The sequence below is a fragment of the Puccinia triticina genome, chromosome 1A, assembly GCF_026914185.1.
Source record: "Puccinia triticina chromosome 1A, complete sequence".
NCBI lineage: Eukaryota > Fungi > Basidiomycota > Pucciniomycetes > Pucciniales > Pucciniaceae > Puccinia > Puccinia triticina.
The window spans coordinates 1,526,816-1,548,230 of NC_070558.1; the positions used below are offsets into that span (position 1 = coordinate 1,526,816).

Here is a 21,415-nt window from a genome sequence, read left to right on the forward strand (position 1 = left end):
GATCCATTTGGAAATCCTAGGTGAAATGAGTGGGTGACTAGGGGTAAAATGGGGTGTAGAATCTGAATATGAAGTAATAATGAGGTATTTATGAAGGGTTTAGGTGATATGAGGGTGATAGTATGAACAGGAACAGGGTTACCACAAGCTCCCCCAACTTATTGTCTGTCCCCAGACACTGAGAGGAAAAAAAAGAAAAAGAGATGAAGAAGAGAAATGTGGGGAAAAAAAAGATATAAGGAAAAGGAGTTAGTCCAATCCAAGGAGGGAAGTAGTTATCCAACCAAAGAGGCCAAGTCCAAGAGGTCCAAATCCAAGGAGGGAAGTAGTTATCCAACCAAAGAGGCCAATTCCTGAGAGAGGTCCAACCAAAGAGGGAAGTAGTTATCCAACCAAGGGAGTCCAAAATCCAGTGTCCAAAAAGAAGTCCTGAGAGTGCAATCCAAGGGTCCAATGTCCACAAAGAAGTCCATAGAGTCCATAAAAGAAGTCCAAAAGTCCAAGTCCAGAAGAAGATAATTCTAAACTAATTAACTATATAAAACTGAATATCTCAAACACTATGAAAAACTAGAAGATTCAATATATAAGATAATACTAGAACTAAACTACTGAAAATCTAAGCTTATGAAGAAGAGAGTTGAGATAGGGGGAGTGGACGATATACTAACTATGTGTAGTACACCAATTATGAAGACTAAAATCCAATGGCATATCCATGGACTAGTAAAAAAGAAGACTAAAATCTAATGGCATATCCATAGAATAGTAAGACTAAAATCCAGTGGGTATCACTGAACTAGTAAGGGGGAGTGAGGGATGGAAGCTTAGACCAGAGGATAGGTAAGTATGAAGATATATGATGAAGCTAATGATAATTCAGAATGAAGAGTTGAGGTATTTATATATTTAACCTGAAAGAATATCTACTGTTGTCCAAGGAAGTCCAGAAATCCAATGTGGCCATGTGACTTGAAGAGGGTTGAATACTTGAGAAGAAAGTCCAGAATTCCTAGAAGAAGAGGATTTTATATGGGGTCCAGAGTCCAAAGGTCCAGAGTTCAAAAAAGAAGAAAAGAAGGTCTTTTAAAGCAAAGGAAGGGTGACCAGATTTTATATGTATGAAGTGGGTTTTATATGTAGGAATGGCTGGAGTATCTTGAAGTAAGAAGCAGTCCCAAAGTGGCCAAAAAAAACGGAAAAGTAGTCCAAAGTGGCAAGTAGCAGTAGTCCAATGTGACCAGCAAGGTGAAGTATATGTTTGAAAGGTTTTATGAATGAAGAATAATCCAGATGATAATGAAAGAGGAAAATCTTGAAGGGATATGAAGGAGAGTAATTTAATAGAAATAAAAGGTCTGAAGGGAGTTGAAGGGGAGTAATATTCAGATTAATAGGAAAAAAAGGGTCTGAAGGGAGTTTTAAGGAGAGTAATATTCAGAAAAGAAAAGAGGAGGTACGATTCCCCCTCCTCCATGCCTCTCTCTTCTCCTCTTTTTTTTTGAGGTGACTAGAGGTCCTTTATTTATACTAATTTTATTCCTCAGGATGCTGTTGATGCTTGTTAACAACGCTGATCCTGTTTTACTTGATTGGGTGCGGGCTGCGGCGATTCCGTTCCTAGGCGCAACGAGTAGATATCGCCAATCTTCGTTTTAGTCGTCCAAAACTCATAGGGTAAGGGAATAAAGAAAAAAAAAAAAAAAAAGAAAGGAAAAGGAAAAGAAAGGGAAAAGAACTCAAAAGGAAAGAAAAATTAAACCGGGTCGTGCACCGGGCTCGAAAAGAGAGTGAGAAAACAACCAATCCGGGTCGCGCACCGGCGTCGAAAATGAAAGTCGAGCTTTGACCGCTCATAAAATCGAAACCGTCCGATGGAATTCGATAAAAATTTGATAAAATGAAGGGCCAGAGGGCAAGGAAAATTTGGCGCTAGAAATCAGCCCGAGTTGTCGTGTGCCGGTAACGTTCGAAAAGGAGAAGTCCGTAGGTCCGCGGGGCTAAGAAAATTTGATCCACGCCTTTTGAACGCTTGTATCTTTTGAACCGCTCGATGGAAATCCAAAAAATCCACCGCCAAATAAAAGGCAAGACCCCAGGGAAAAGTTTGAGCCATACGGCGGTTTTGGGAAACGAGCGCCGATATCTTTCTTAAAAGGATGAATGAAAATCCAGTCCGAGCGCGGCCGGAAGTAGAAAACCAAAGGAGAACCCGCCTGGATTGTGCACCAGAGTCGAAAAGAGTGTAGGGTCTGGGTCGTACACCAGCGTCGTCCCTAGTTTCTTGAGCCTTTAATCCTAGCAGAACACGCCACGCCGTCCGTTACTCCATCCGCAACTCGAAAAAAGCGTCATCTCCTTTCCTATCAGCAAATTCAAACGTTTCGACGCCGCCGGGATCCTTCGCGCGACTCCTGGACACTAGCAAACACTTATAATATGCCTTTTTCTTAACTACTGGCCACCAAGAGTTTAGATCCAATCTGTAGATTTCTGAGTTTTCCTGTGGTTTGAAGCTGGATGGAGGATGGTGATATGGTTTAAGGGGGTTTTGATGACTATATGATGAAAAGTTAAGTTGTTTTTTCTGCAAAAGTTGATTAAAAAAGGGAAGAAGAGGCTGATTTTTTTTTTTTTTTGAAAGAGAGATAAATGGTGGAATACTGAGAGGAGGATTGAGAGGAAGGGGAATAGGTTGGTTTACTGGTTTTATTTTATTTATTTTTTAAGGTGGATTATATTTTGAGGAATATGTGGCATAGAGTGTTGATGTTGGTTCTGAAAGGGTTTTAGGTCCTATTGGGAGAAGCTGAAATCCTGTCCTTGGAGAATTGGTCCACTATGGGTTTGATTGGCCTGCTGGTATCCCAAGGAATGGTAGAGTTGTCTGGAAGTTTGTATTGATTTCCATCCTTGATTACTGATCCTATTTCTATGTCATAGTTGAGTACTGCACATTTCCTGGCTCCATGGGTGTTCTGAAAGCAATAGAAGCATTTGAAGTCTGGGTTGGTCCTTGGAGAGGGGGTGTACTGTTGTCCAGGGTTTGTGCCAATAAGGTGAGGAGGGGCTGAATTTCCTGCAGAGAGGGCTGCTAACTGTTTGGTGATCTCCTCTAGTTTCTGTTCTGTAGTTTTAGGGGCCTGGGGAGTGGTAATCTGAGGTTGAGACCTGGAAGGAGGAGCCAAGGGTTGAGAGGTGGAAGGAAGGGCCTTGGTTACTGGAAGAGTTGAGTCCTTTTGATCCTGGGGAAGAGCCATTTTGAAGAGTTTTCTCCTTTCCATGACTGATGCTGAATGGACTTCTCTGACTATGAAGGAGCAGATGGTTGCAGTTGTGGGTAGAATCATTCCTCCATCCTCTGAGGCCAGCATTTCATTGCATTTGATGAGTTCCTTGGTGACAGCTGATTCCAGTTCTGAGCTAAGGGCATCCAATAGAAATTCTCTGAATTCCTCCAGGTGGGAGCACTTTTTCATTCTTAAGAGGTAATTAGTAATGACTGAACATTTATTGTTGAACAACCTGAGTTCTTCTGAAGTTTTGATTCCTCCAGCCTGGATTGAGTTGTTGACCAATTGAGTGAGGTCCCTCCTAGTATATCTGACCAAAGGGAGTGGGGATCCAAATCTGTCCAGTAGTTGCTTCTTGAGGTCCTCCCATTTCTGGTTCCTGTAAGCCTCCATTTGTTCCACTTCTTCCTTGATGGCCTCCCCTTTGAGAAAAGAAACAACCTGCCTGACCAAATCTATAGAAGAAGCTCCATCAGTTGATCCTACATTTTCATACCTGTTAATAAAGTTTTCAATGGTGAGGTTGGTCCCATCAAAGCAGAGTTCCATGTCCAAGGGTTTGATTTTTACTCCTTTGATTGGTCCTTTGTAGGCTGGCATCCTGGTTTCCTTTTCCAAAAAGTAGACCACAGAGTGTTTGGAAGATACAGATGGGGCTGGAGGTGTGATCCTTTGTCTGAGTCCTAGGTGAGAGCTTTCAGATGGTTCTGGTATGTTGTCCCTGTACTGATTGAAGGCATTGGTGGGTTGAAACTGAGGATTGTTGGGGCCAGTGCTGCCTCTGTACTGATTGAAGGTGTTGGTAGGTTGAGGTAAAGGGTTGATAGGAGCTGGCTCTTCAGGATGGGGGTTGGCTGGTCCAGCAGGGTGAGTGTTGGTATCTTCTGAAGCAGTTGGGATGGGGTTGTTGTTGCTGAAAGTCTCTCCTAGGTTGTTGTTGATAGGATGAGCAGTATCTTGGGAGTGTTCAGACATGTTGAAGGGTAACTATAGAGGAATGAAGTAGTCCAGCTGGATGGTTGGGATAAATGAGAGTCTTTCCAGAAGGGTGAAGTTGAGGATTTTTTTTTGTGAAGGAATAAAAGGGGTTGAAGGAGTGACTGGTTAAGGTGTAAAGGAGGGAAGAATTCAAATGAATGACTATGGTGGGAAAATATGTTTTTTTTGTCTTTTTTATGTTTTCTGCACTTGAAGAGGAATGGAATGGAAGGGATTTGTGTAGGTGATAGGACTATAAACTGGTAGTGAAAAAGGTAACTAGGACTAAAATCTAAAGGTAATCAGGCCACTGTTGGGACACCACTTGTGGAACTCCTAAAAGATCAGGAAAGAGCTGTGAGGGGAAATAGTCAACTACACTACTAATAATGTAGAAGAGGCTACAGGTGCTGGTGAGGCTGCCCTCTTGACTAATGCTGATGGAGAGAGGGTTACACTAAGAAAAAGAAAAGGGTGTGGCTGATGATTCTCTTTGACTTAGATGACTTTAACACTTTATGAGTTTGAGGTGTATCAATCCTACTGAGTGAGAGAGGAGAAGTGAGAAGGGGAAAAGCAGAAGCTCTTGTGGAGTCACTCTGAGATGTGAAATGAGATATATGCTGGGAGATATATTTCTATGGTGATGAAAGTTTATCTAAGTGTGATGTGTAAAGGTGCTACAGAGAGTATGGGGGGAGAGGTGCATACAAAGTGTAGTGGGTGAAAAGTGCATATAAGGGTGATGTTAAAAAGGTGCTACAGAGGGGATGTAGTAGAAAGTGCATGATCCGGAATACAACATCTAGAGGGGTGTTGATATATGTGAGAAGTACTACAGGGGGTGATACATGATGAGCACATAGTAACAATATCTGAAGATGAGCAGTAATGATGAAGGTGCAATGACCAAGGAGTGTACATGAAAGGTAACTATGTAGAAGATGAAATAATGATGAGCATTTGATAATAACTACAAGAGCTATGAAGGAATGTACTGCTGATATCATATGAAGGGTAAAATGAGTAATGAAGTTATGTAAGATCTGCAGTCCTATGTAGCTATGATACTAATGAATGATGTATGTACTAATGCTAAGGATATGTAAGAAGAAAATACCTGCCAAAACTATACATGCCAATAACTGCTGATCCATTTGGAAATCCTAGGTGAAATGAGTGGGTGACTAGGGGTAAAATGGGGTGTAGAATCTGAATATGAAGTAATAATGAGGTATTTATGAAGGGTTTAGGTGATATGAGGGTGATAGTATGAACAGGAACAGGGTTACCACACCGTGAATAACGTAACTTTTCTAAAAAATAAAGAATAAAAAAAACCAGATAACGTAACTCAAGTGAGAAAAAAAGAAGGAAAAATACACCTAACGCAACTTGAAAAAGTTAGAAGAAACTTCAACGATAACGTGCTTTTTTTAGTTATGTTAACGTTACTTTGCGTTATCTATAACGTAACCTCCCATCGTGGCTCGCGGCTAAATAATACATTGGCAGCGTGGTGGTGGCATTGTTGTCAAGGATACATGCAAGCAGAGTCAAGAGAAGGCTCAAGGCAGGCTGGCTGGTCGATGGTGTATAAAAGGGGGGTGCTCATGTGCTTGTCTTGTGCTTGGATAATCCCCCAGGCGTCCTCTGCCGCTGTACTTCCAGCGTGTGGTTTGTCCTCACACCCTCTGCTGTTGCACTTGCGCAGTTTGAGGGGCTAAACTTGTTGGCCCCCCTTTGCATAATGCCTTCAATGCGGCGCGCTGGCGGTCATCCTCTCACCAATTTTTAACCCTGCTAGACAGGGATGGACAGTGGGCCACGGTGTTGAGGGTAGCTGGGGTGACACAAGACTAAGAGAGATTTGAAGAGGTGTCGAGGACAAAGTCCGAGCACAGTAAGTCAAAGTAAAATCATCATTCAGTGAGGAAGGATAACAGTAAGAAGAACAACTAGACTATATACATGTATAATATAGGCTAAGTTGTGGGTGTATAGGTTAGAAGCATACTACATAGGGAAATGCTAATACACTATCTCAACACACGGTGCATCAGCTTGCTGATGTTAGGTGGCTGGGAGCAGGTTGTTGTAAAATTGTGTTTTTTGTTGATTTTGACATTTGTAGAGGGAAAACCCTTCATGTTTTTTTTCTGGAAGTTGTAAAGGGGAAACCCTTGATTTTTTTGTGATTTTTGGAGATTTGTAGGGGAAACCCTTGAAGTGTTTTTTTGTGATTCAGAGGCTTTAATAAACTTGGATAAGTCCTCCTGCCTCACTCACAATGATCCATCAAAGATGGTGGATGGCAAATGTTGTGATGTGAGAGGAACAACACCGGTCTGTTGTTTCAACAGAACATCGCATTGCATGTAGAGAAACAGGGTACTGGTTTATATACATGCAATCTAGGGGGTCTAGGTGAGCTCTAACTGCAACCCAGAAGGTGGTTACAAAAGAAAAAGCCAACCTGATGTGAGAACTCCTTTGGGACAGGTGGCAGTTCTGCAAGGGGTGAATACCAGTTATAATATTTCAAAGATGTAAGAAGCTATTACAAATGTTACAGGTGGTTTGAAAGACCTGCTGCTCTATGATACTACACAAGAGCTATCACAACAAATTTATTTATTGTTGTGGCAAACAAATGATAGAGAAAACTATGTGCAGAAGTCTCTTATCAGACCTAGATCAAAACTTGAATTCAGCGGAAAGTGGATTTTGTATGGGAAATGGAGTTGGAGTGGTTTACAGCAGCCTTGAGTCAGAGAATGGAAATGAGTCTTGCATAAGATATGTTTTATATGGTTTTATATGTTTTGTGATTGAAGCAGAGAACTGATACAAGATTTCTGAGAGAACTGATGTTATATGTGAACTATTCAAAGTGTCTTTGCCCTCTTCCTTAACCTTCAGTTAAGAGCACAATGGGTTAAGATCACTTTGACTTGTTAAGAGCACAAGTGGTGATGCTGGCTACTTGACTACAGTTGCGAGGAGTCAATCAGACGCAGTACATCGACAGGAAATTGCAAGAGTTTGATCTGGAGAATCTGCATCCGGCATCCTGTCCGCTAAATCCTCGCGAATACCTAAAAAAGGCGACCCAGGCGGAACTCAAGGCCTTCCAAGAGCTGGCGGTAAACTATCGAGCGCTTGTTGGATCTCTCAACTATCTCAGTATCCTGACCAGACCGGACATAGCGTACGCGGTCAGCATGTTGTCTCAATACTTGGAATCCCCTGGAATAAAACATTATCACGCCGCGGTGCAAGTTTTTCGTTACCTGAAGGGAACCAAGGAAATAGGGCTAACATACATGAGGGGCGGTGGCAAGGCAGTACAGGTGTTCGTTGACTCAGATTGGGGAAACTGTCCCGACACTAGAAGGTCCACAACAGGCTACGTGGTACAAGTAGGAAATCACCTCATAAACTGGAAATCCACCAAACAAACCACCGTGTCGCTGTCGACAACAGAAGCCAAGTACAAAGCGTTTTTGGATCTTGGTCGGGACCTTGCTTGGATTGCGAACCTAGCCAATGAAACCCTAGTGATGCCGCAACTCAAGCACATCAATGTCTACATTGACAACAGGGGAGCCCTAGATCTTGCAAAGAGCGAAACGTCGCAAAACGGATTTAGGACAAAACACATGTTGATTCGCCTACATTTTGTTTGAGAGCTGATTGCCATTGGACTCATCAGAGTGCTCTACGTGAAAACAACCAAGAATTCAGCAGACTTCCTGACCAAGCCGACAGGAAGGGTGACCATCAAGAAATCTCTTGTGAAACTGGCCGTAATCCAAGTCTCAGATACTGCTTCGAATTGTGCAACTCGAAGCATGGAAGGCTGTGAGAATTCCAGCTCAGGGGAACGGGGCCATTCTCATAAATTGAGAAAGGTGCCGCGAACCAAACCAGCTGCGGAAAATGGTAAGCAAACGCGAACCACTTCTGCAGTCCAAATCAGAAGCCGCAGGAGCTGTAAAACTAAAATCATCTTTTGATCGTTATAGTTTCGGCGAACGTGAGCGGACAGATTAGGCTCAAGGAAAATCCTGGCCCACAATCACTCAAAGAGAGAATCACTGTTAGCGCCAAAGGTAAGCGACCGTAGATAACTCAAGAGATGTTCAGATAGACACTAACTTGCTATTGTTCTTTAGGCAAAACTGTCGAGAACAATCAGACCAATCAAACCGATACCGCTCAAAGAGACGGAGAAACCATCGGTGAGTATCGCGTTCTTAGCCTCATTGAGCAATAACAAAAGACAGTGACTGATGCAACATTGTTCTGTAAAACAGACAACGTTGCATCACTCCTAAGTCGTTTCGCAGAGGCTACGTGAAGGAAATCCTAGGTCAACAGACAAAATCACGTGAGGAGATCTAATCCCCAAGAAGAGAATGGCGTAGAACAAGAAATTATGAAAGAATAATGTTCTGCTCTATATAAGATCGAGTGACGCATCGAATCGAGTGTTGCATCGAACTTGCTCTCGTCCCTTAAAGACAAAACTCTCAACTATTCCTTATTTCTCAGTAGAGAGCGGTCCTTGTTCCTGCTCTTAGGTAAAACTCTTTTCAATTACATTTGTCTTTTACGCACTAGTCTCAACAGTCTCAAGATCTCTAAATAAAAGTTGTAGTACAAGTCTGACAAAGAAATACATCTTAGTGCTTTGAAGTTTTTCACATATTACTGTACAGAGTAAACCCCCGGGGGTCCCCGGTTTGGAATTTTTGGATCTGGGAGGAAAGAAAACCCGGGAGATTCAGCCTAATTTGGCAGGATCTGACAATGAATTTCTGAATGAACAACCTCTGGGATGGTCTTGAGTCCCAAGGAGAAGCAGCCCGTGATGCCCATGTGTGGATCAAACAGAACCTTGGCAGATCATCCTTGAAGACATATGTACCCGGGAAAGAACAGCAGCGACTGTGCCAAGAGTAAAAGTGGCGGGCTGCAGGTTGGAAAACCCATCCGCTGATGAGTGATCTTTGAATGTTGTTGTCTCGTGCCATCAAGCTTGTTATGTACCTCTCCTATTTTCACATTGTGTGAAGGGTGATGAGAGGATTCTGAAGAGGGCACTCGGACTCTGTAGCTACAGGCTGATGAGTGCTCGGACCCCATGGCTATGGGTTTATGAGTTCCATAGTCATGGAATTACAGCTTATAAAGCCGTAATTATGGGTTTATGGCATGTCCTTAGCAGCAGGTTTGTAATGTAGGGGCCAAAAAAAAAAAAAAACTGGCTGGTCAGAAACCTTAGCCCAGATAGAACTAGAATCTACAGCCTCCAAAAGGCCCAAAACTATCATTTACATGTTGTAGTAAGCCCATATACATGGGCTTAATTTGGCCTGCGTCTCAGATTTGATTTTGCCGGCGAGGTCGTACAGTAATATGCCCCTTGCAACTGTACTTATATACTGAGGCATGAAAGATTTTGATGGGCAACTTGATTGAGATCACACTGCTGGATATATGTGGATGAGGCTTGTAACTCTGAGTGAGATATGTGTGATGGTTAAGATTGCCTGAGTGGCATGCCAAAACTGAGGAGGGAAAATCTCCTCCTTTTATAGTAAAACTAGAGGCCAAAGCGGCTACGCCGCTGCAGGGTGTAAGCCCCCACCCCCTGCAAGCCCATTCCTTGCTGTTGGAACTTGGATTGCTCCCTCCCCCCTTTTCAAGCGGTCCCTGCCATTGAAAATTCCACTGTGAAACAATGAGCCCCTGGTGAGAGCAAACCTCACCTTGTGACAGCTTGTGACACCCGCAATCATGATCTGGCAGAGGTCTCCCATTGACACTCATGCAGCACAAGCTCCTTTGGCCAGCCGTCCAGCCCCTTCCCCCTGCATTTACCCCTTATTTCTCCCAACTGCATCTCACCAGGGGATAAGCGGCCACTGTGTCTCTACTATTTGCAACTACTCAATCTTTTTTTTCATGTCACCAGTGTAAAGTTGTTTACCAAATTTATCATTTTCTTATGTTTTCAGAACCTGTTTGACAGCGTCAAGGGGGAATGCCCTTCAGCACATCTGCTTCCAAGGCTGAAAAGACTGAAGCTTGAGTACTAAGCCCTCATTTTTCAAATAGAGTCTACAATTAATTTAACAACAACCCCACCCATAAAAAAATGCACACACACCAACCATGTATTTCAATCTTAGTATCTAGTTGCCAATCACCATGTCAATTTTTATTCAATTTACATCAAGTTCACACAACAGGGATGTGTACTTATTTCAGGGTTGAATCCAGTTACAAAGTGTCCATGTTTTATCCCTCTATCTCTATTTCTCTCTCCCTGCATATTTGAATCAGGCATGGTTGACTTACCCAAATGCTGAACAATCCACCTACATTTGCCACCATTCCTCCACAGGGAAATGCACTATCTTTTCTAACATGTGGCTTTCTATTTTACGCCATCCAAGCCGCCAAGGCTGGCATGATACCATAGGCTCCAGGGATCAAGAAAAACAAGGAAGCATAGCTCAGTTTATTGTAGCTTGACCCATAAAATATCAAGGACCCAATTATTGGAAGGGCTTTACTGATCCTCGCAGAAAGGATCTGGCCAGTACAAATATAGTCCGAGGATGTAAATAAAATCTAAAATAAAGTGCGGGATTGTAGTTTTGTTGATAATGAAGAAACAGCTTAGGCTAAGTTGAGCTTGTACAAAAAAGTGAACTTAATTTCAAAGAGTTTGAATAACTGTCAAGAGCTGAGTGGCTCCAGGAGAGTAACTGAACTATCAATGACACACCACAATTCAGTTAAGGATCAGATTAAGCCAACAGAGAAGCACCTTGAGAAGCTGAATTGCATTACAACTGCGCAGATTCCAATGAATTTCAGTAGAGGAAGGGTCATCACCAAGTATGAATGCAGAGCTCAAGAACATTATGAAAAACAAATGCTGTCCGGTTGCATCTTGAGCTTTGGCCACCCTTGACTCCCCTCACCAATCCACTTTGTGGCTTCCTTGGGGTTCTAAAACAAACATTCTCTGGTGATCAGCAGAAATAAAATCACCCCCAATGCCCGTACATATCAATCTATTTTCCGCAGTTTGGGACCCCTTTGAGGACCTCTGGAGCAACAAAGCTTTTATATTCCAGAAGCAATTATATACTGTCAACGATTATCCAGAAAGATGTGCCTACTAAAAAAAACCTGGGAATTGATGCTCACTCTAATTTACCCAAAAACGTGTCAAACTTGCTACCCTCTCTGACGTAGGCAGCGCTTCCAAATACGTAGTAGATATATGTATGTTGGTAGTAGGGTAGTTGGGTGGTGAAGGAAGGCTGAGACAAAAGAGGAAGGAAAAGAGGAAGCAGGGCGGGCCGGGACAGAACAGAAGCAAGAGACGGCGATTGATTAATGGAAAGAAGCGACAATGAGGGGGATCGGGCGAGTGAGGAGGGGGGGCAGATTACGAAAGAACGGGATAGGCAAGAGACGCGAGCCAAGAAAGACGATCAGGGGGAGGGGGGTGGATCAGGGGTGGTGGGGATGGTCGGAAGAAGCGACACGGATGAGGGACTCGGAGAGCGGGTTCCTGAACCTGGTGTTAGATTCGTGGTCCATGAGCACCTGCTCGACCTTGTCGATCAGCGAGTTCCTCCAGATCTTGATGGAGAGGGCCTGTTTGGCCTTCAGCGCGGGCTGGTTGAGGCGCTGGGGCTGGTCGGATTCTTGTCTTTAAGATCCTGATGGATGATGTTACATTTGTGCAAGAAGGAGAAGCCGTCGACGATCTGGCCAAAGCTCCCGCGCACCTCGGAGATCGGCAGGCCATTCTGGCCATAGATCCTGCGCACCTCGGCGGTCGGCAGGCCATCGGGGGCCAGCTTGGGATGGTCAAAAAGATTTTTCCTGTCCTCGAATTGGGGCATGACCAGGTAATAGCAGTCCCGTCCTCGAATTAGTCCAAGATCCCACAGATGTTTGGGTGTCCGGTTCGTTGGTGGGGTTGTGACAGAGTGCCTCCGCTGGCGTTGTCCTTTGCACAAAGCTGAATAAGGTCAGTCCGGTTAGGGATTGTTTCGACAGGCATACTGTTGCCTTTGGAGTCTCTGGCTTACATGTACTGTGTGGCCATGGGTATGATGGATGTGCGATGGTTGGCTCTCCTGAGATGGTCCACGACATGGATCTGGATCGGGACCGGACCGAGTACTTTGTGGGGCTTCCAACAGTTGGCGAGGATTCATTGTTTGATGATGTACTTGATCACCAGCGGCGAGCCAACTGGCTGTCCGTCTGCGCACTTATCCTGGGGATGTTTGACAATCCCGTAAGCACCGGAGCCAGCGGAGGAGTGGATGAAGAATGAGTCCAAGTTGCGATCAATGAATGACCCAAGGAAAAACAAAAGAGATGGACTGACCAAGTTAAGAGATGAAAAGCCGCAGAGCTCTTCGTCTGGCCGGCCTAAATGACGAGTGATTGAGGCCTTATGGAGTTGATGCCTTGTGACATCTGGCAATCTTTCCTGGACGTGTGTCTTGAGCCATTCGATCAGTCACCGTATTGTGCAAATCAAGGTAAGAGATATAGGGAGTGGTCTGGTCTCTGGGCGAGTCTGGGGCTGATTGGCGCGTTGTCGAGTCGCTCGGCGGTGGCAGTGGCTCTGAATTTTTCCGCTTCCCGCTGGTTTCTTCTATCCGCGTATTTGTTCTAGGAGATGAAGAGAGATAGGGTGGCGGGGGTCGGCTATCTTTTTTCCCTTGATGGGCGGAGGATGGTGGGCGAGACGTTCAAGGATGTAGTCGCGGTGCTTGATGAACTCAAGCCGGTCCAGTTCGTCCACATCATCGCGTCCCCAGCGCCATCGTAACGGGTCGTGATGCTCATGGCTCGTCCCACTTTTGCCAACTCCGGTTGGAACTTGGGAGTAGGATGACCGAGGGCTCCCGGGCCTGGTAACATCGGGGGCCCCTTCCTCCGGTCATGTTCCGGGGGACCCTTCTGTCCACCAAATCTTTCAGGGAGCAAGCAATCCAGCAGTCTTCACATTCTCCGTCAAACGCCCACACACCTCACCACACCCTCCGCCGACCCCATGGAATCAACACATGAATCACTATACGACAGTATGCGCAAAATTATCACTTCCCAAGGGATCACCCCCGCCGAGGAGCTCTGGATCGGGCGTGATACCAGCGGTAAGCGCGGCCACGCCTCACTCATCAACCCTGCATCCCACCAATCACCATCTCACATCTACATATTGTCTTACAGAAATCAAGAAGCAGCTAGAACCGCTGCTCAATTTTCTTGGAAGTTTTCTCCTCACGTCAGATTACGATGAAAAACTTCAAAAGGCAATGTTGAGGATGGGTCGCCTTTATAAGAGCAGTGACTTCGACCCTTTCAGACCTCTTATCACGTTCCTCCTCGAAGACCCGGCCAAGTCCGACCAACAAACGTACGATTTCATCAAAGAAGAATTCAAAAGCCCCTCAAGCCATCGGTCATTCACGCCGAGCTCTGTGAGGACCGGCACCACAGCCGACCGCGTGCATTCTTCCAGCAACCCAAGCCATCAGTTATCCTCATCAAACCTTGTGAGGACCGACACTACAGCCGGCCGCGTGGATTCTTCCAGTAAACTTCCTGACTTCCTTCCTGCGCTACACCGGGAATTGAACGAATTAATGTACATGGATGTGACCGATTTGACCGTGGATCGTTTCATCAGGTTACATCACCCCGAATCTGCCTCGCTGCTGAAAGAATACCGCGAACTCACCTCGCTCCTACAACCCTGCGAAAATCTTATCAATCAAAAGTACGAAGAACAATTAAAAGACACTTCGGAGGTGCATGTGTTGAACTGGATCACACCAATTCTAGAGCACATCTCGACCATGCTGCAGCCACTTGTATCAGCTCTTCCGAATTCTCGTACTTGGCGGTCCCTGTGTGACAAACCTATACAGGGCGTTGATGGAAAACGAAAGCCGGACGGTGCAATTATGTCTCAGTATATCAAGGACGAATATCACATTGAAGATCTTCTGGTCCCTGTCGAGCTGAAAAAGAACCAATCGGATGTCCAAGAGGCGGCCCGTTGCTTGGCCAAATACGTCCACCCAGTCTTCGCAGCTCAGCCCACCCGAAGCTACGTCATTGGGTTGACACTGTGCGGAACTTCGATGCAGCTCTGGCAATTTGATAGGTCCGGTGCCATCGGATCTGAATCATTCGACATCAAAGCGACCAAAGAAAACTTCATCAAGTTTCTTACTCTCATGACGCTGTTTTTGACGACAAACAAGCAAGTCCTCGGCTTTGATCCAACCTTCGTTGAAGGTGCTGGGCCGGCTTGTACTCCGCGACCGCAGGAGAAAAAAATCAGCACCGAGTCTGTTCCTCAACAACTGACAAACATCAGCACCGAGTCCGTTTCTCAACAACCGATAGAAAACAGCACCGAGTCTGTTCCTCAACAACTGATAAACACCAACACTGGTCAACAACTTGTAATCGACCACCTCGTCTTCCGAGCGGCGGCAATCTGCGGACGTGGGACAACCTGCTGGGAAGCGCATCTCCGTGAAGATAAGGACCAAAAATTTCTCATCAAGGATTCATGGCAACCCGAAGACCGGATAGTAGAAGGAGAGATGCTTTGCGATGTGACAAGACAAAACGTCCCTAATGTTGCGCGATATCACCATCATGAAGATGTCCACGTGGCTGGCCGGAGAGTCGACACTGAATTTTACGTTCGGGATCGCATAGAATTTAGAGGGAAACGCAAGATCAACATCGGTAATCCCCCTGCCGATCCAGAACTACTAAATTGCTTTACTAATCTGGTTCATAGACGGTTGATCCTCAAAGACGTGGGGCAATCTATTTCGAAAGTCGAAGATGTGTCTGGTCTGTTAGCGGCCCTCGAGGGCTGTATCAAAGGCCACTATGGCTTATTCCAAGCGGGCTATCTACACAGAGATATCTCTATCAACAACCTCATGATTAACAAGCCGACAGACCCGATTCCAAAAGCATTCCTAATTGACCTAGATGTGGCGATTCCCCGCTCTAACGAGGACCCTCAAGAGCTCCATGCCAGAACCGGCACGAAAGTTTTCATGTCGAGTGGGTTACTTCTGAAAAAACATCGCCACTCTTTCGTGGATGACCTGGAGTCATTCTTTTGGGTCTTAATATGGATTTGCATCCATTATCCGGCTGAAGAAAGGAAAAAAACTGGTATGGTGCGCGGTTGGAATCAGGCGGGCATGAAGGCACTAGGAAACATGAAGGGTAATTCCCTCTCGGATCCTACTCAGCTTGTGGAGGAATTTACAACTAGTCACAAACAATCTGATCCTCTCATCAAATGTGTCTACGAGTTTGCCGAAATCATGAGCGATCCCGAAGTCAGAAACGATACGCTCAATCCACCTAGGACACTTTATGGTAACATAATCAACGTTTTACGAGTCGCTCAAGGAAAGCCAACTGAGACAATTACTTAGCCAGTCATAAGCGTAAGTAGGTCCACTGCTTTTCGTCCGCCTCGTTTGGCTAGGCCACTGACCTGACCTATTTTTTCTAGGACACCACTTTTTGTTTACATTTTGTTTCCTTCTGATATCATCATTGTTCACAACCATTGATCACCAATCCATAGCCAATTCTTCTTTTGATAATTTGACTTATCTTGCCTCTTTTCCAAACCATGTTAAATTTTTTGAAAAGGTGGTTGTCTTTTCAAAAGCAAAAGAATTTTTTTCCCCAACTGTTTCAATAAATCCCTGCTGTTTGTCAGTGATTGTGGTTGGAGTGAGATGATCAGCTATCTGCTCAATATTCTTGAGCTTGGATTACTCTCTGCTCAATATTCTTCAACTCGGATTAAGAGCAGATTTAACCGTACAGCTTGGACAGGGTTGAATGGAGTTTGATAGCGAACTTGGATCTATCAGTTGTGTGAATTGGTCTCTTGATTTCTAACAATCACCAAGTTAACTAACTGAAGCCTCCTTCAGCCCCAAGCACTGCACTGAGGCACCATCTGACCCCATTGACATATGGCTCTCTAGTGGCCTGTATTTGAACAATGGTGAACCAATCAACAGGCTCAAGCGGTTGATTGAGCAGAAGCAAAGCGGAAATACCCACCATGGCCTCTTACAGATGGCTCTTGATGTCCTGTGTTGCCCAGGTAGGAAAAACTCAATCTTTTGCATACAAGCAACAAAAAACTGACCCGTTTTCCTAAAATAATTAGCCACAACAGTTGTTGTCAGGCATACATTCAGCTTTTGCTGAGATTATGTCTTGACCAGGAGAAACAGTCTCCATGCAAAGTTGGTGAGTCAAGGTATGGCCTTGGTGTTCTATTCAAAGAACAACAACATCCAACCTCTGGTGCTACATGAATACAACAATAAGAGGAAGAATAAGAATAAGAGCAGAGGGTGCCACTGATGGATAATGGCACATGGAGCGGAGATATCAAAAACCAACCCGGTCATTGAGTGGATAACTAAACCACTCCACTCAATGACTTGGTCAGTTCATCAAGTGGATACCCCCTCCACTTGATGCCCAACCCAGTCATCAAATGTATGGTGGACACTCCACTCAATGATAGCTTGGCCTTCAAGTGAACTGAACATCCACTCGATGACCCAACTGGGTCAACCGGGTCGGTTGGTCATTGAGTGGGTGGGTACATATCCCTAAATGACCTGGTCGGGTCATCAAGTGGATAACCACTCCACTCAATGACCTGGTTGGTCATCAAGTGGGTGGGTAAATATCCCTTGATGACCCAACCATGTCATTGAGTGGAGTGGTTATTTAATTGATGACAGCCCAGTCATTGAGTGGGTGGGTACATATCCCTTGATGACCCAACTGGGTCATCAAGTGCAGTGGTCCGGTCGTCAAGTGGAGTGGTGGGGGTTATCCACTCGATGTCCGGGTCATCTAGTGGGAATGGGATGTGTATTGCTTGATGACCGGGTTGGTCATTGAGTGGGGTGTATGTACAAGTGTCCAATCAATGGCCAATGTTTTCCGGCCATGAGTGACAAGCCAATGATTGGTCTTGATCAGTCATTGGCTGAGAGGTGTACACTGTACACTGCAATTGATGGCCGGTATGACTGGCCATCAGTTGATGATGAGATGGACACCAGGACGTTTCCATAGGTGATCCGACTGTAAGATTTGCTGGTGTGCCACTTCTGGTGGCCTAAAATTAGGCTTAATTTTATCTGCGCAGCGTGCACAACATTTCTGGTGGGACAATACAAAAAAACTGGTGAAAAGATGTTGTGAACCCCCCTAATAGAATGTGATTCTTGACTTCTAAGTGCGTTTTGGGTGGTGGGTACCCACTGGTATCTGTGCAGGTACCCGCCAACGGGTGCGGGTGCAGATGTCAGTTTTGGGTCAAAACAGCCCGCGGGTACCCGCCTACCCACACCTGGGCAGGTATGTACCCGGGTGTGAAGCTCCCAGCTTAGATTAATCCTGAACAGACCTTTTTACCCTTGCTGGTGCTTTCTTTGGATGCTTTGGGACTTTGGTTGGGCTTTGAGGCTTATACCACTTGCTGTACATCTTTCAAGTGAGTTAAATTGCCTCATCAATCGGAGCCTCAGGCCATTTGGCCACAAGTTTTGGAAAGATTAGTGTGATGAATGTAAACAGATTAGATTGGAAGGAGAAAAACAACTCACCCATTGCTATTCTGTAAATGGGTGAACAGTTGGTGAGTTAATAGTACTTATTTGTACTACAAAGCCCAGCATGGCGCACATTTTGTAATGCAGGAGTGTACAGTTGCACAAGGCAATAACCGGTGCTGAACCGCCTGCAAAATTTACATTTTGCATGTGGGCCCTTATGTTGTTGAGCCAGTGGGAACTGCACCCTGACCACATTCTTATGTGTTTCAGACCAAGGGCATTCCATATTTAACTTGGCTAATGTCTCTGCCCAGTTGTTCTTTTTTTTCTTGAGATGTCTCCTGGTCTCATTGGACCCACCTATGTATACCCATAGTTATGGAATTCTTGGTTGGCATATGGCCTTCACAAAGCCCTAAAAACCCTTGGATGGATCTCATAAAACCATAATAACAAGCCAAAAGGCTGTGCTTGCAGTGGCAAACACAGCCATCAACACCCAGGATCAAACCCCCAACCACTCACAATGACACAAGGACCAATCTAAACACTGCACTATAACAGATTGCAGTTTACAAGAAACCCATAATCCAATTATTGCATTGTGCAACTGTAAAATGGATCTTCTTTTGCAATTACAGCTGAAAGGCCTGCTGTAATTTGATCAATGAAGATGGCCACTTCAGCCACCCGAGGTGAGGCTTTTGTTGATACTTGAAGTGTCATTTCATAAGGACCTGAACCAGGTCTGCCGCCAAGTCAAATTCTTGCTGGCTCACATGGTTGTTGCAAGGTAAGCCAAACTGTTTATCAAACTGCCACATAATACTGGAACATAAGATATGTCAGTTTGCTTCATCCCTGCGGTGTTGCACTTCAAGGATAATTAAATTCCCCAAAAAAATTACTTAAAGTTTGAAGTTGGGAAAATCATTGAAAAAAAATCACTTCCTACTGAAAAAAAATGCTAACTGAGCGTGCTCAGCCAAAAAAATAAAAATGTGTCAGAATGAGTAAAAAACAATGGGGCACATTTCTGGGGTGATTTGTTAGACGGGCCTGCATCAGGCCCGCATGGGCCCATACCAGGCCCGTTGGGCCCATTGAAAAAGCAGTATTTGTTTGGAATTCCCATGCTCTGCTAAAATATGAAATGGGTCAAACCAAATAAATAATGAGGGGGCACATTTTTTGGGAGATTTTTTTACGGGCCTGAATGAGGCCCACATGGCCCCCACAAAGCCCACTGGCAACGCTGAAACAAATACAATACATGGAGTGTATCTGGTAAACGTTTTTCATTGAAGATGGAGACCTACTTGTCCTATTTTTTGTTTTCAGCCATCATATACATAATAATGGCTAAAAAAAAAAAAAGGACATGTAGGTCTGCATCTTCAATGAAAAATGTTTGCCAGATACACTCCATGTATTGTATTTGTTTCAGTGTTGCCACTGGGCCCATTGAAAGAGTAGCCTTAGTCAAGAATGCCTTATATGCTCAGCTAAGAAACAAAAATGTGTCAACCTGAGTAAAAAATATGGGGCCACACTTTTGGGGTGCGCTTATTGACAGACCTGAATCAGGCCCATACGGGCCCACCCAAAGCTGGTTGGGCCAACTCAAAAGTATTCTTGGTTAAGAATGCCCATATGATGTTTCAGAACAGCACCAATTGGCCACTGATCAACAGAAGATATTGAAGGGCTTCTGACATCTGTATGACATTTCACTGCAAAAAAAACTGTGTCAACTGTGAGCAGTTGACATGCAGTAACTCTGAGGAAGCTTGTGGTGTTACACCAGCCTTACTCAAGGTTTGACTCAACCCAAGCTTCAATGCACAGTCACTGTACACCTTGCACAGTGACTGTGCCAACAAAGACACTTGTGCATTCAGGTGGAGTTACAATGGCAGCTTGGCTTGAGTATCCTGCATGTCAACTGCAAGCAGTTGACCAAGTTTTTTTTGCAGTGTTTGTGCACTCACAGAATGTAGGTCCAGGCCCATCCCTTCCCTAGGAAACCTGTTGGCCCGTACGTGCCTGATACAGGCCCGTCCAAAAAGCCTCCCCAAAAATTCCCCCCCCCCGTTTTTTACTCAGTCTGACACATTTTTTTTTCTTAGCTGAGCATATGCTTTCTTAACCAAGGCTACTCTTTCAATGGGCCCAGTGGGCTTTGTGGGGGCCATGTGGGCCTCATTCAGGCCCGTAAAAAATCTCCCAAAAAATGTGCCCCCTCATTATTTATTTGGTTTGACCCATTTCATATTTTAGCAGAGCATGGGAATTCCAAACAAATACTGCTTTTTCAATGGGCCCAACGGGCCTGGTATGGGCCCATGCGGGCCTGATGCAGGCGCCTCTAACAAATCACCCCAGAAATGTGCCCCATTGTTTTTTACTCATTCTGACACATTTTTATTTTTTTGGCTGAGCACGCTCAGTTAGCATTTTTTTTCAGTAGGAAGTGATTTTTTTTCAATGATTTTCCCAACTTCAAACTTTAAGTAATTTTTTTGGGGAATTTAATTATCCTTGAAGTGTTGGTAAATATACTTACATAGCATTCTCGCATCTGACAATGCTCAACAGCTGCAGGTATGTGGAGTTCCATCAAGTCAGGATGTCGTGCTCAACGTTGTGAGGCTTCTAGCATCTATTTTCTCAAAAAAGCTGAACAAATTTAGCCTTCAAGTTTGGTGGCAATGGTGTGTAACTGGAGAACATAAAAAATAATTTAGTCGGGGAGGGTTACAGGAGTGGGAAATTTATTAAACAACCTTTCCAAGCACCAGGGGGGAAAGTGTGGCACTCTCTGGAGAGTGCCAGGCCGTAATTCTGTCAGTCAAATGGTCTGATGTGAGTTAGATGTGAGTCGCAACTCTTTGTTCAATTTTCTTCCCAACAGATGTGTAACTGTAGGTGAAGTGGTTGCGGGATGATCTGTAACTCAATTCCAACACATGGGAATATCTTAGTTGAAATTTTCTGTTTGGTTCATATCAAACAAAATGCAGGATGTGAGCTTCAATTAACAACATGTTTTGCCAAGGATGTAAATATCCTGATGCTCAAAGATATCCTTGACCAAGTGAGAAGGAAGATTTTTCAGGGCTGATTTTTTTCCAATCAAAACCCACATAAAATCACATAATGAAAGATAGCTGTAAATTATAACAACCGCAAAGACTTAGTTAACTGGTAGATTAATCCTTGTGGGATATTTCTGCCATGCCTGTTCCCTTCATCAATTGGGAGGAAAGTTATGTAAAATTAAATTTCTCTTTTTTGAGTATCACACAGTGTCAAAGATGGGAAAACCTCTGTAACCTGTCTTCCCTCCCTGTAATATGAAATGTGAACAATCAAAGAGGCCTTTTCACCAACAATGTTTACCAAGTGATGGTCCACTTATGCAGGCTAAAGTTTGCCATACAG

General features: G+C 44.5%; 2 protein-coding genes across 2 annotated transcripts; both read right to left on the reverse strand.

The window, feature by feature from the left end:
* Window positions 1-11,810: 11,810 nt before the first annotated feature.
* On the reverse strand, window positions 11,811-12,526 carry PtA15_1A202 (uncharacterized protein; the record flags this gene model as incomplete). Its single annotated transcript, XM_053165205.1, has 3 exons — window positions 11,811-11,996; window positions 12,092-12,304; window positions 12,398-12,526. The coding sequence occupies 3 exons, from the start codon at window positions 12,524-12,526 to the stop codon at window positions 11,811-11,813; spliced, it is 528 nt and encodes a 175-aa protein (XP_053016419.1).
* A 502-nt stretch (window positions 12,527-13,028) lies between these two features.
* PtA15_1A203 (uncharacterized protein) lies at window positions 13,029-13,244 on the reverse strand (the record flags this gene model as incomplete). The annotated part of the gene is made up of 1 exon (XM_053165206.1): window positions 13,029-13,244. The coding sequence occupies one exon, from the start codon at window positions 13,242-13,244 to the stop codon at window positions 13,029-13,031; it is 216 nt and encodes a 71-aa protein (XP_053016420.1).
* Between the last annotated feature and the right edge of the window lie 8,171 nt (window positions 13,245-21,415).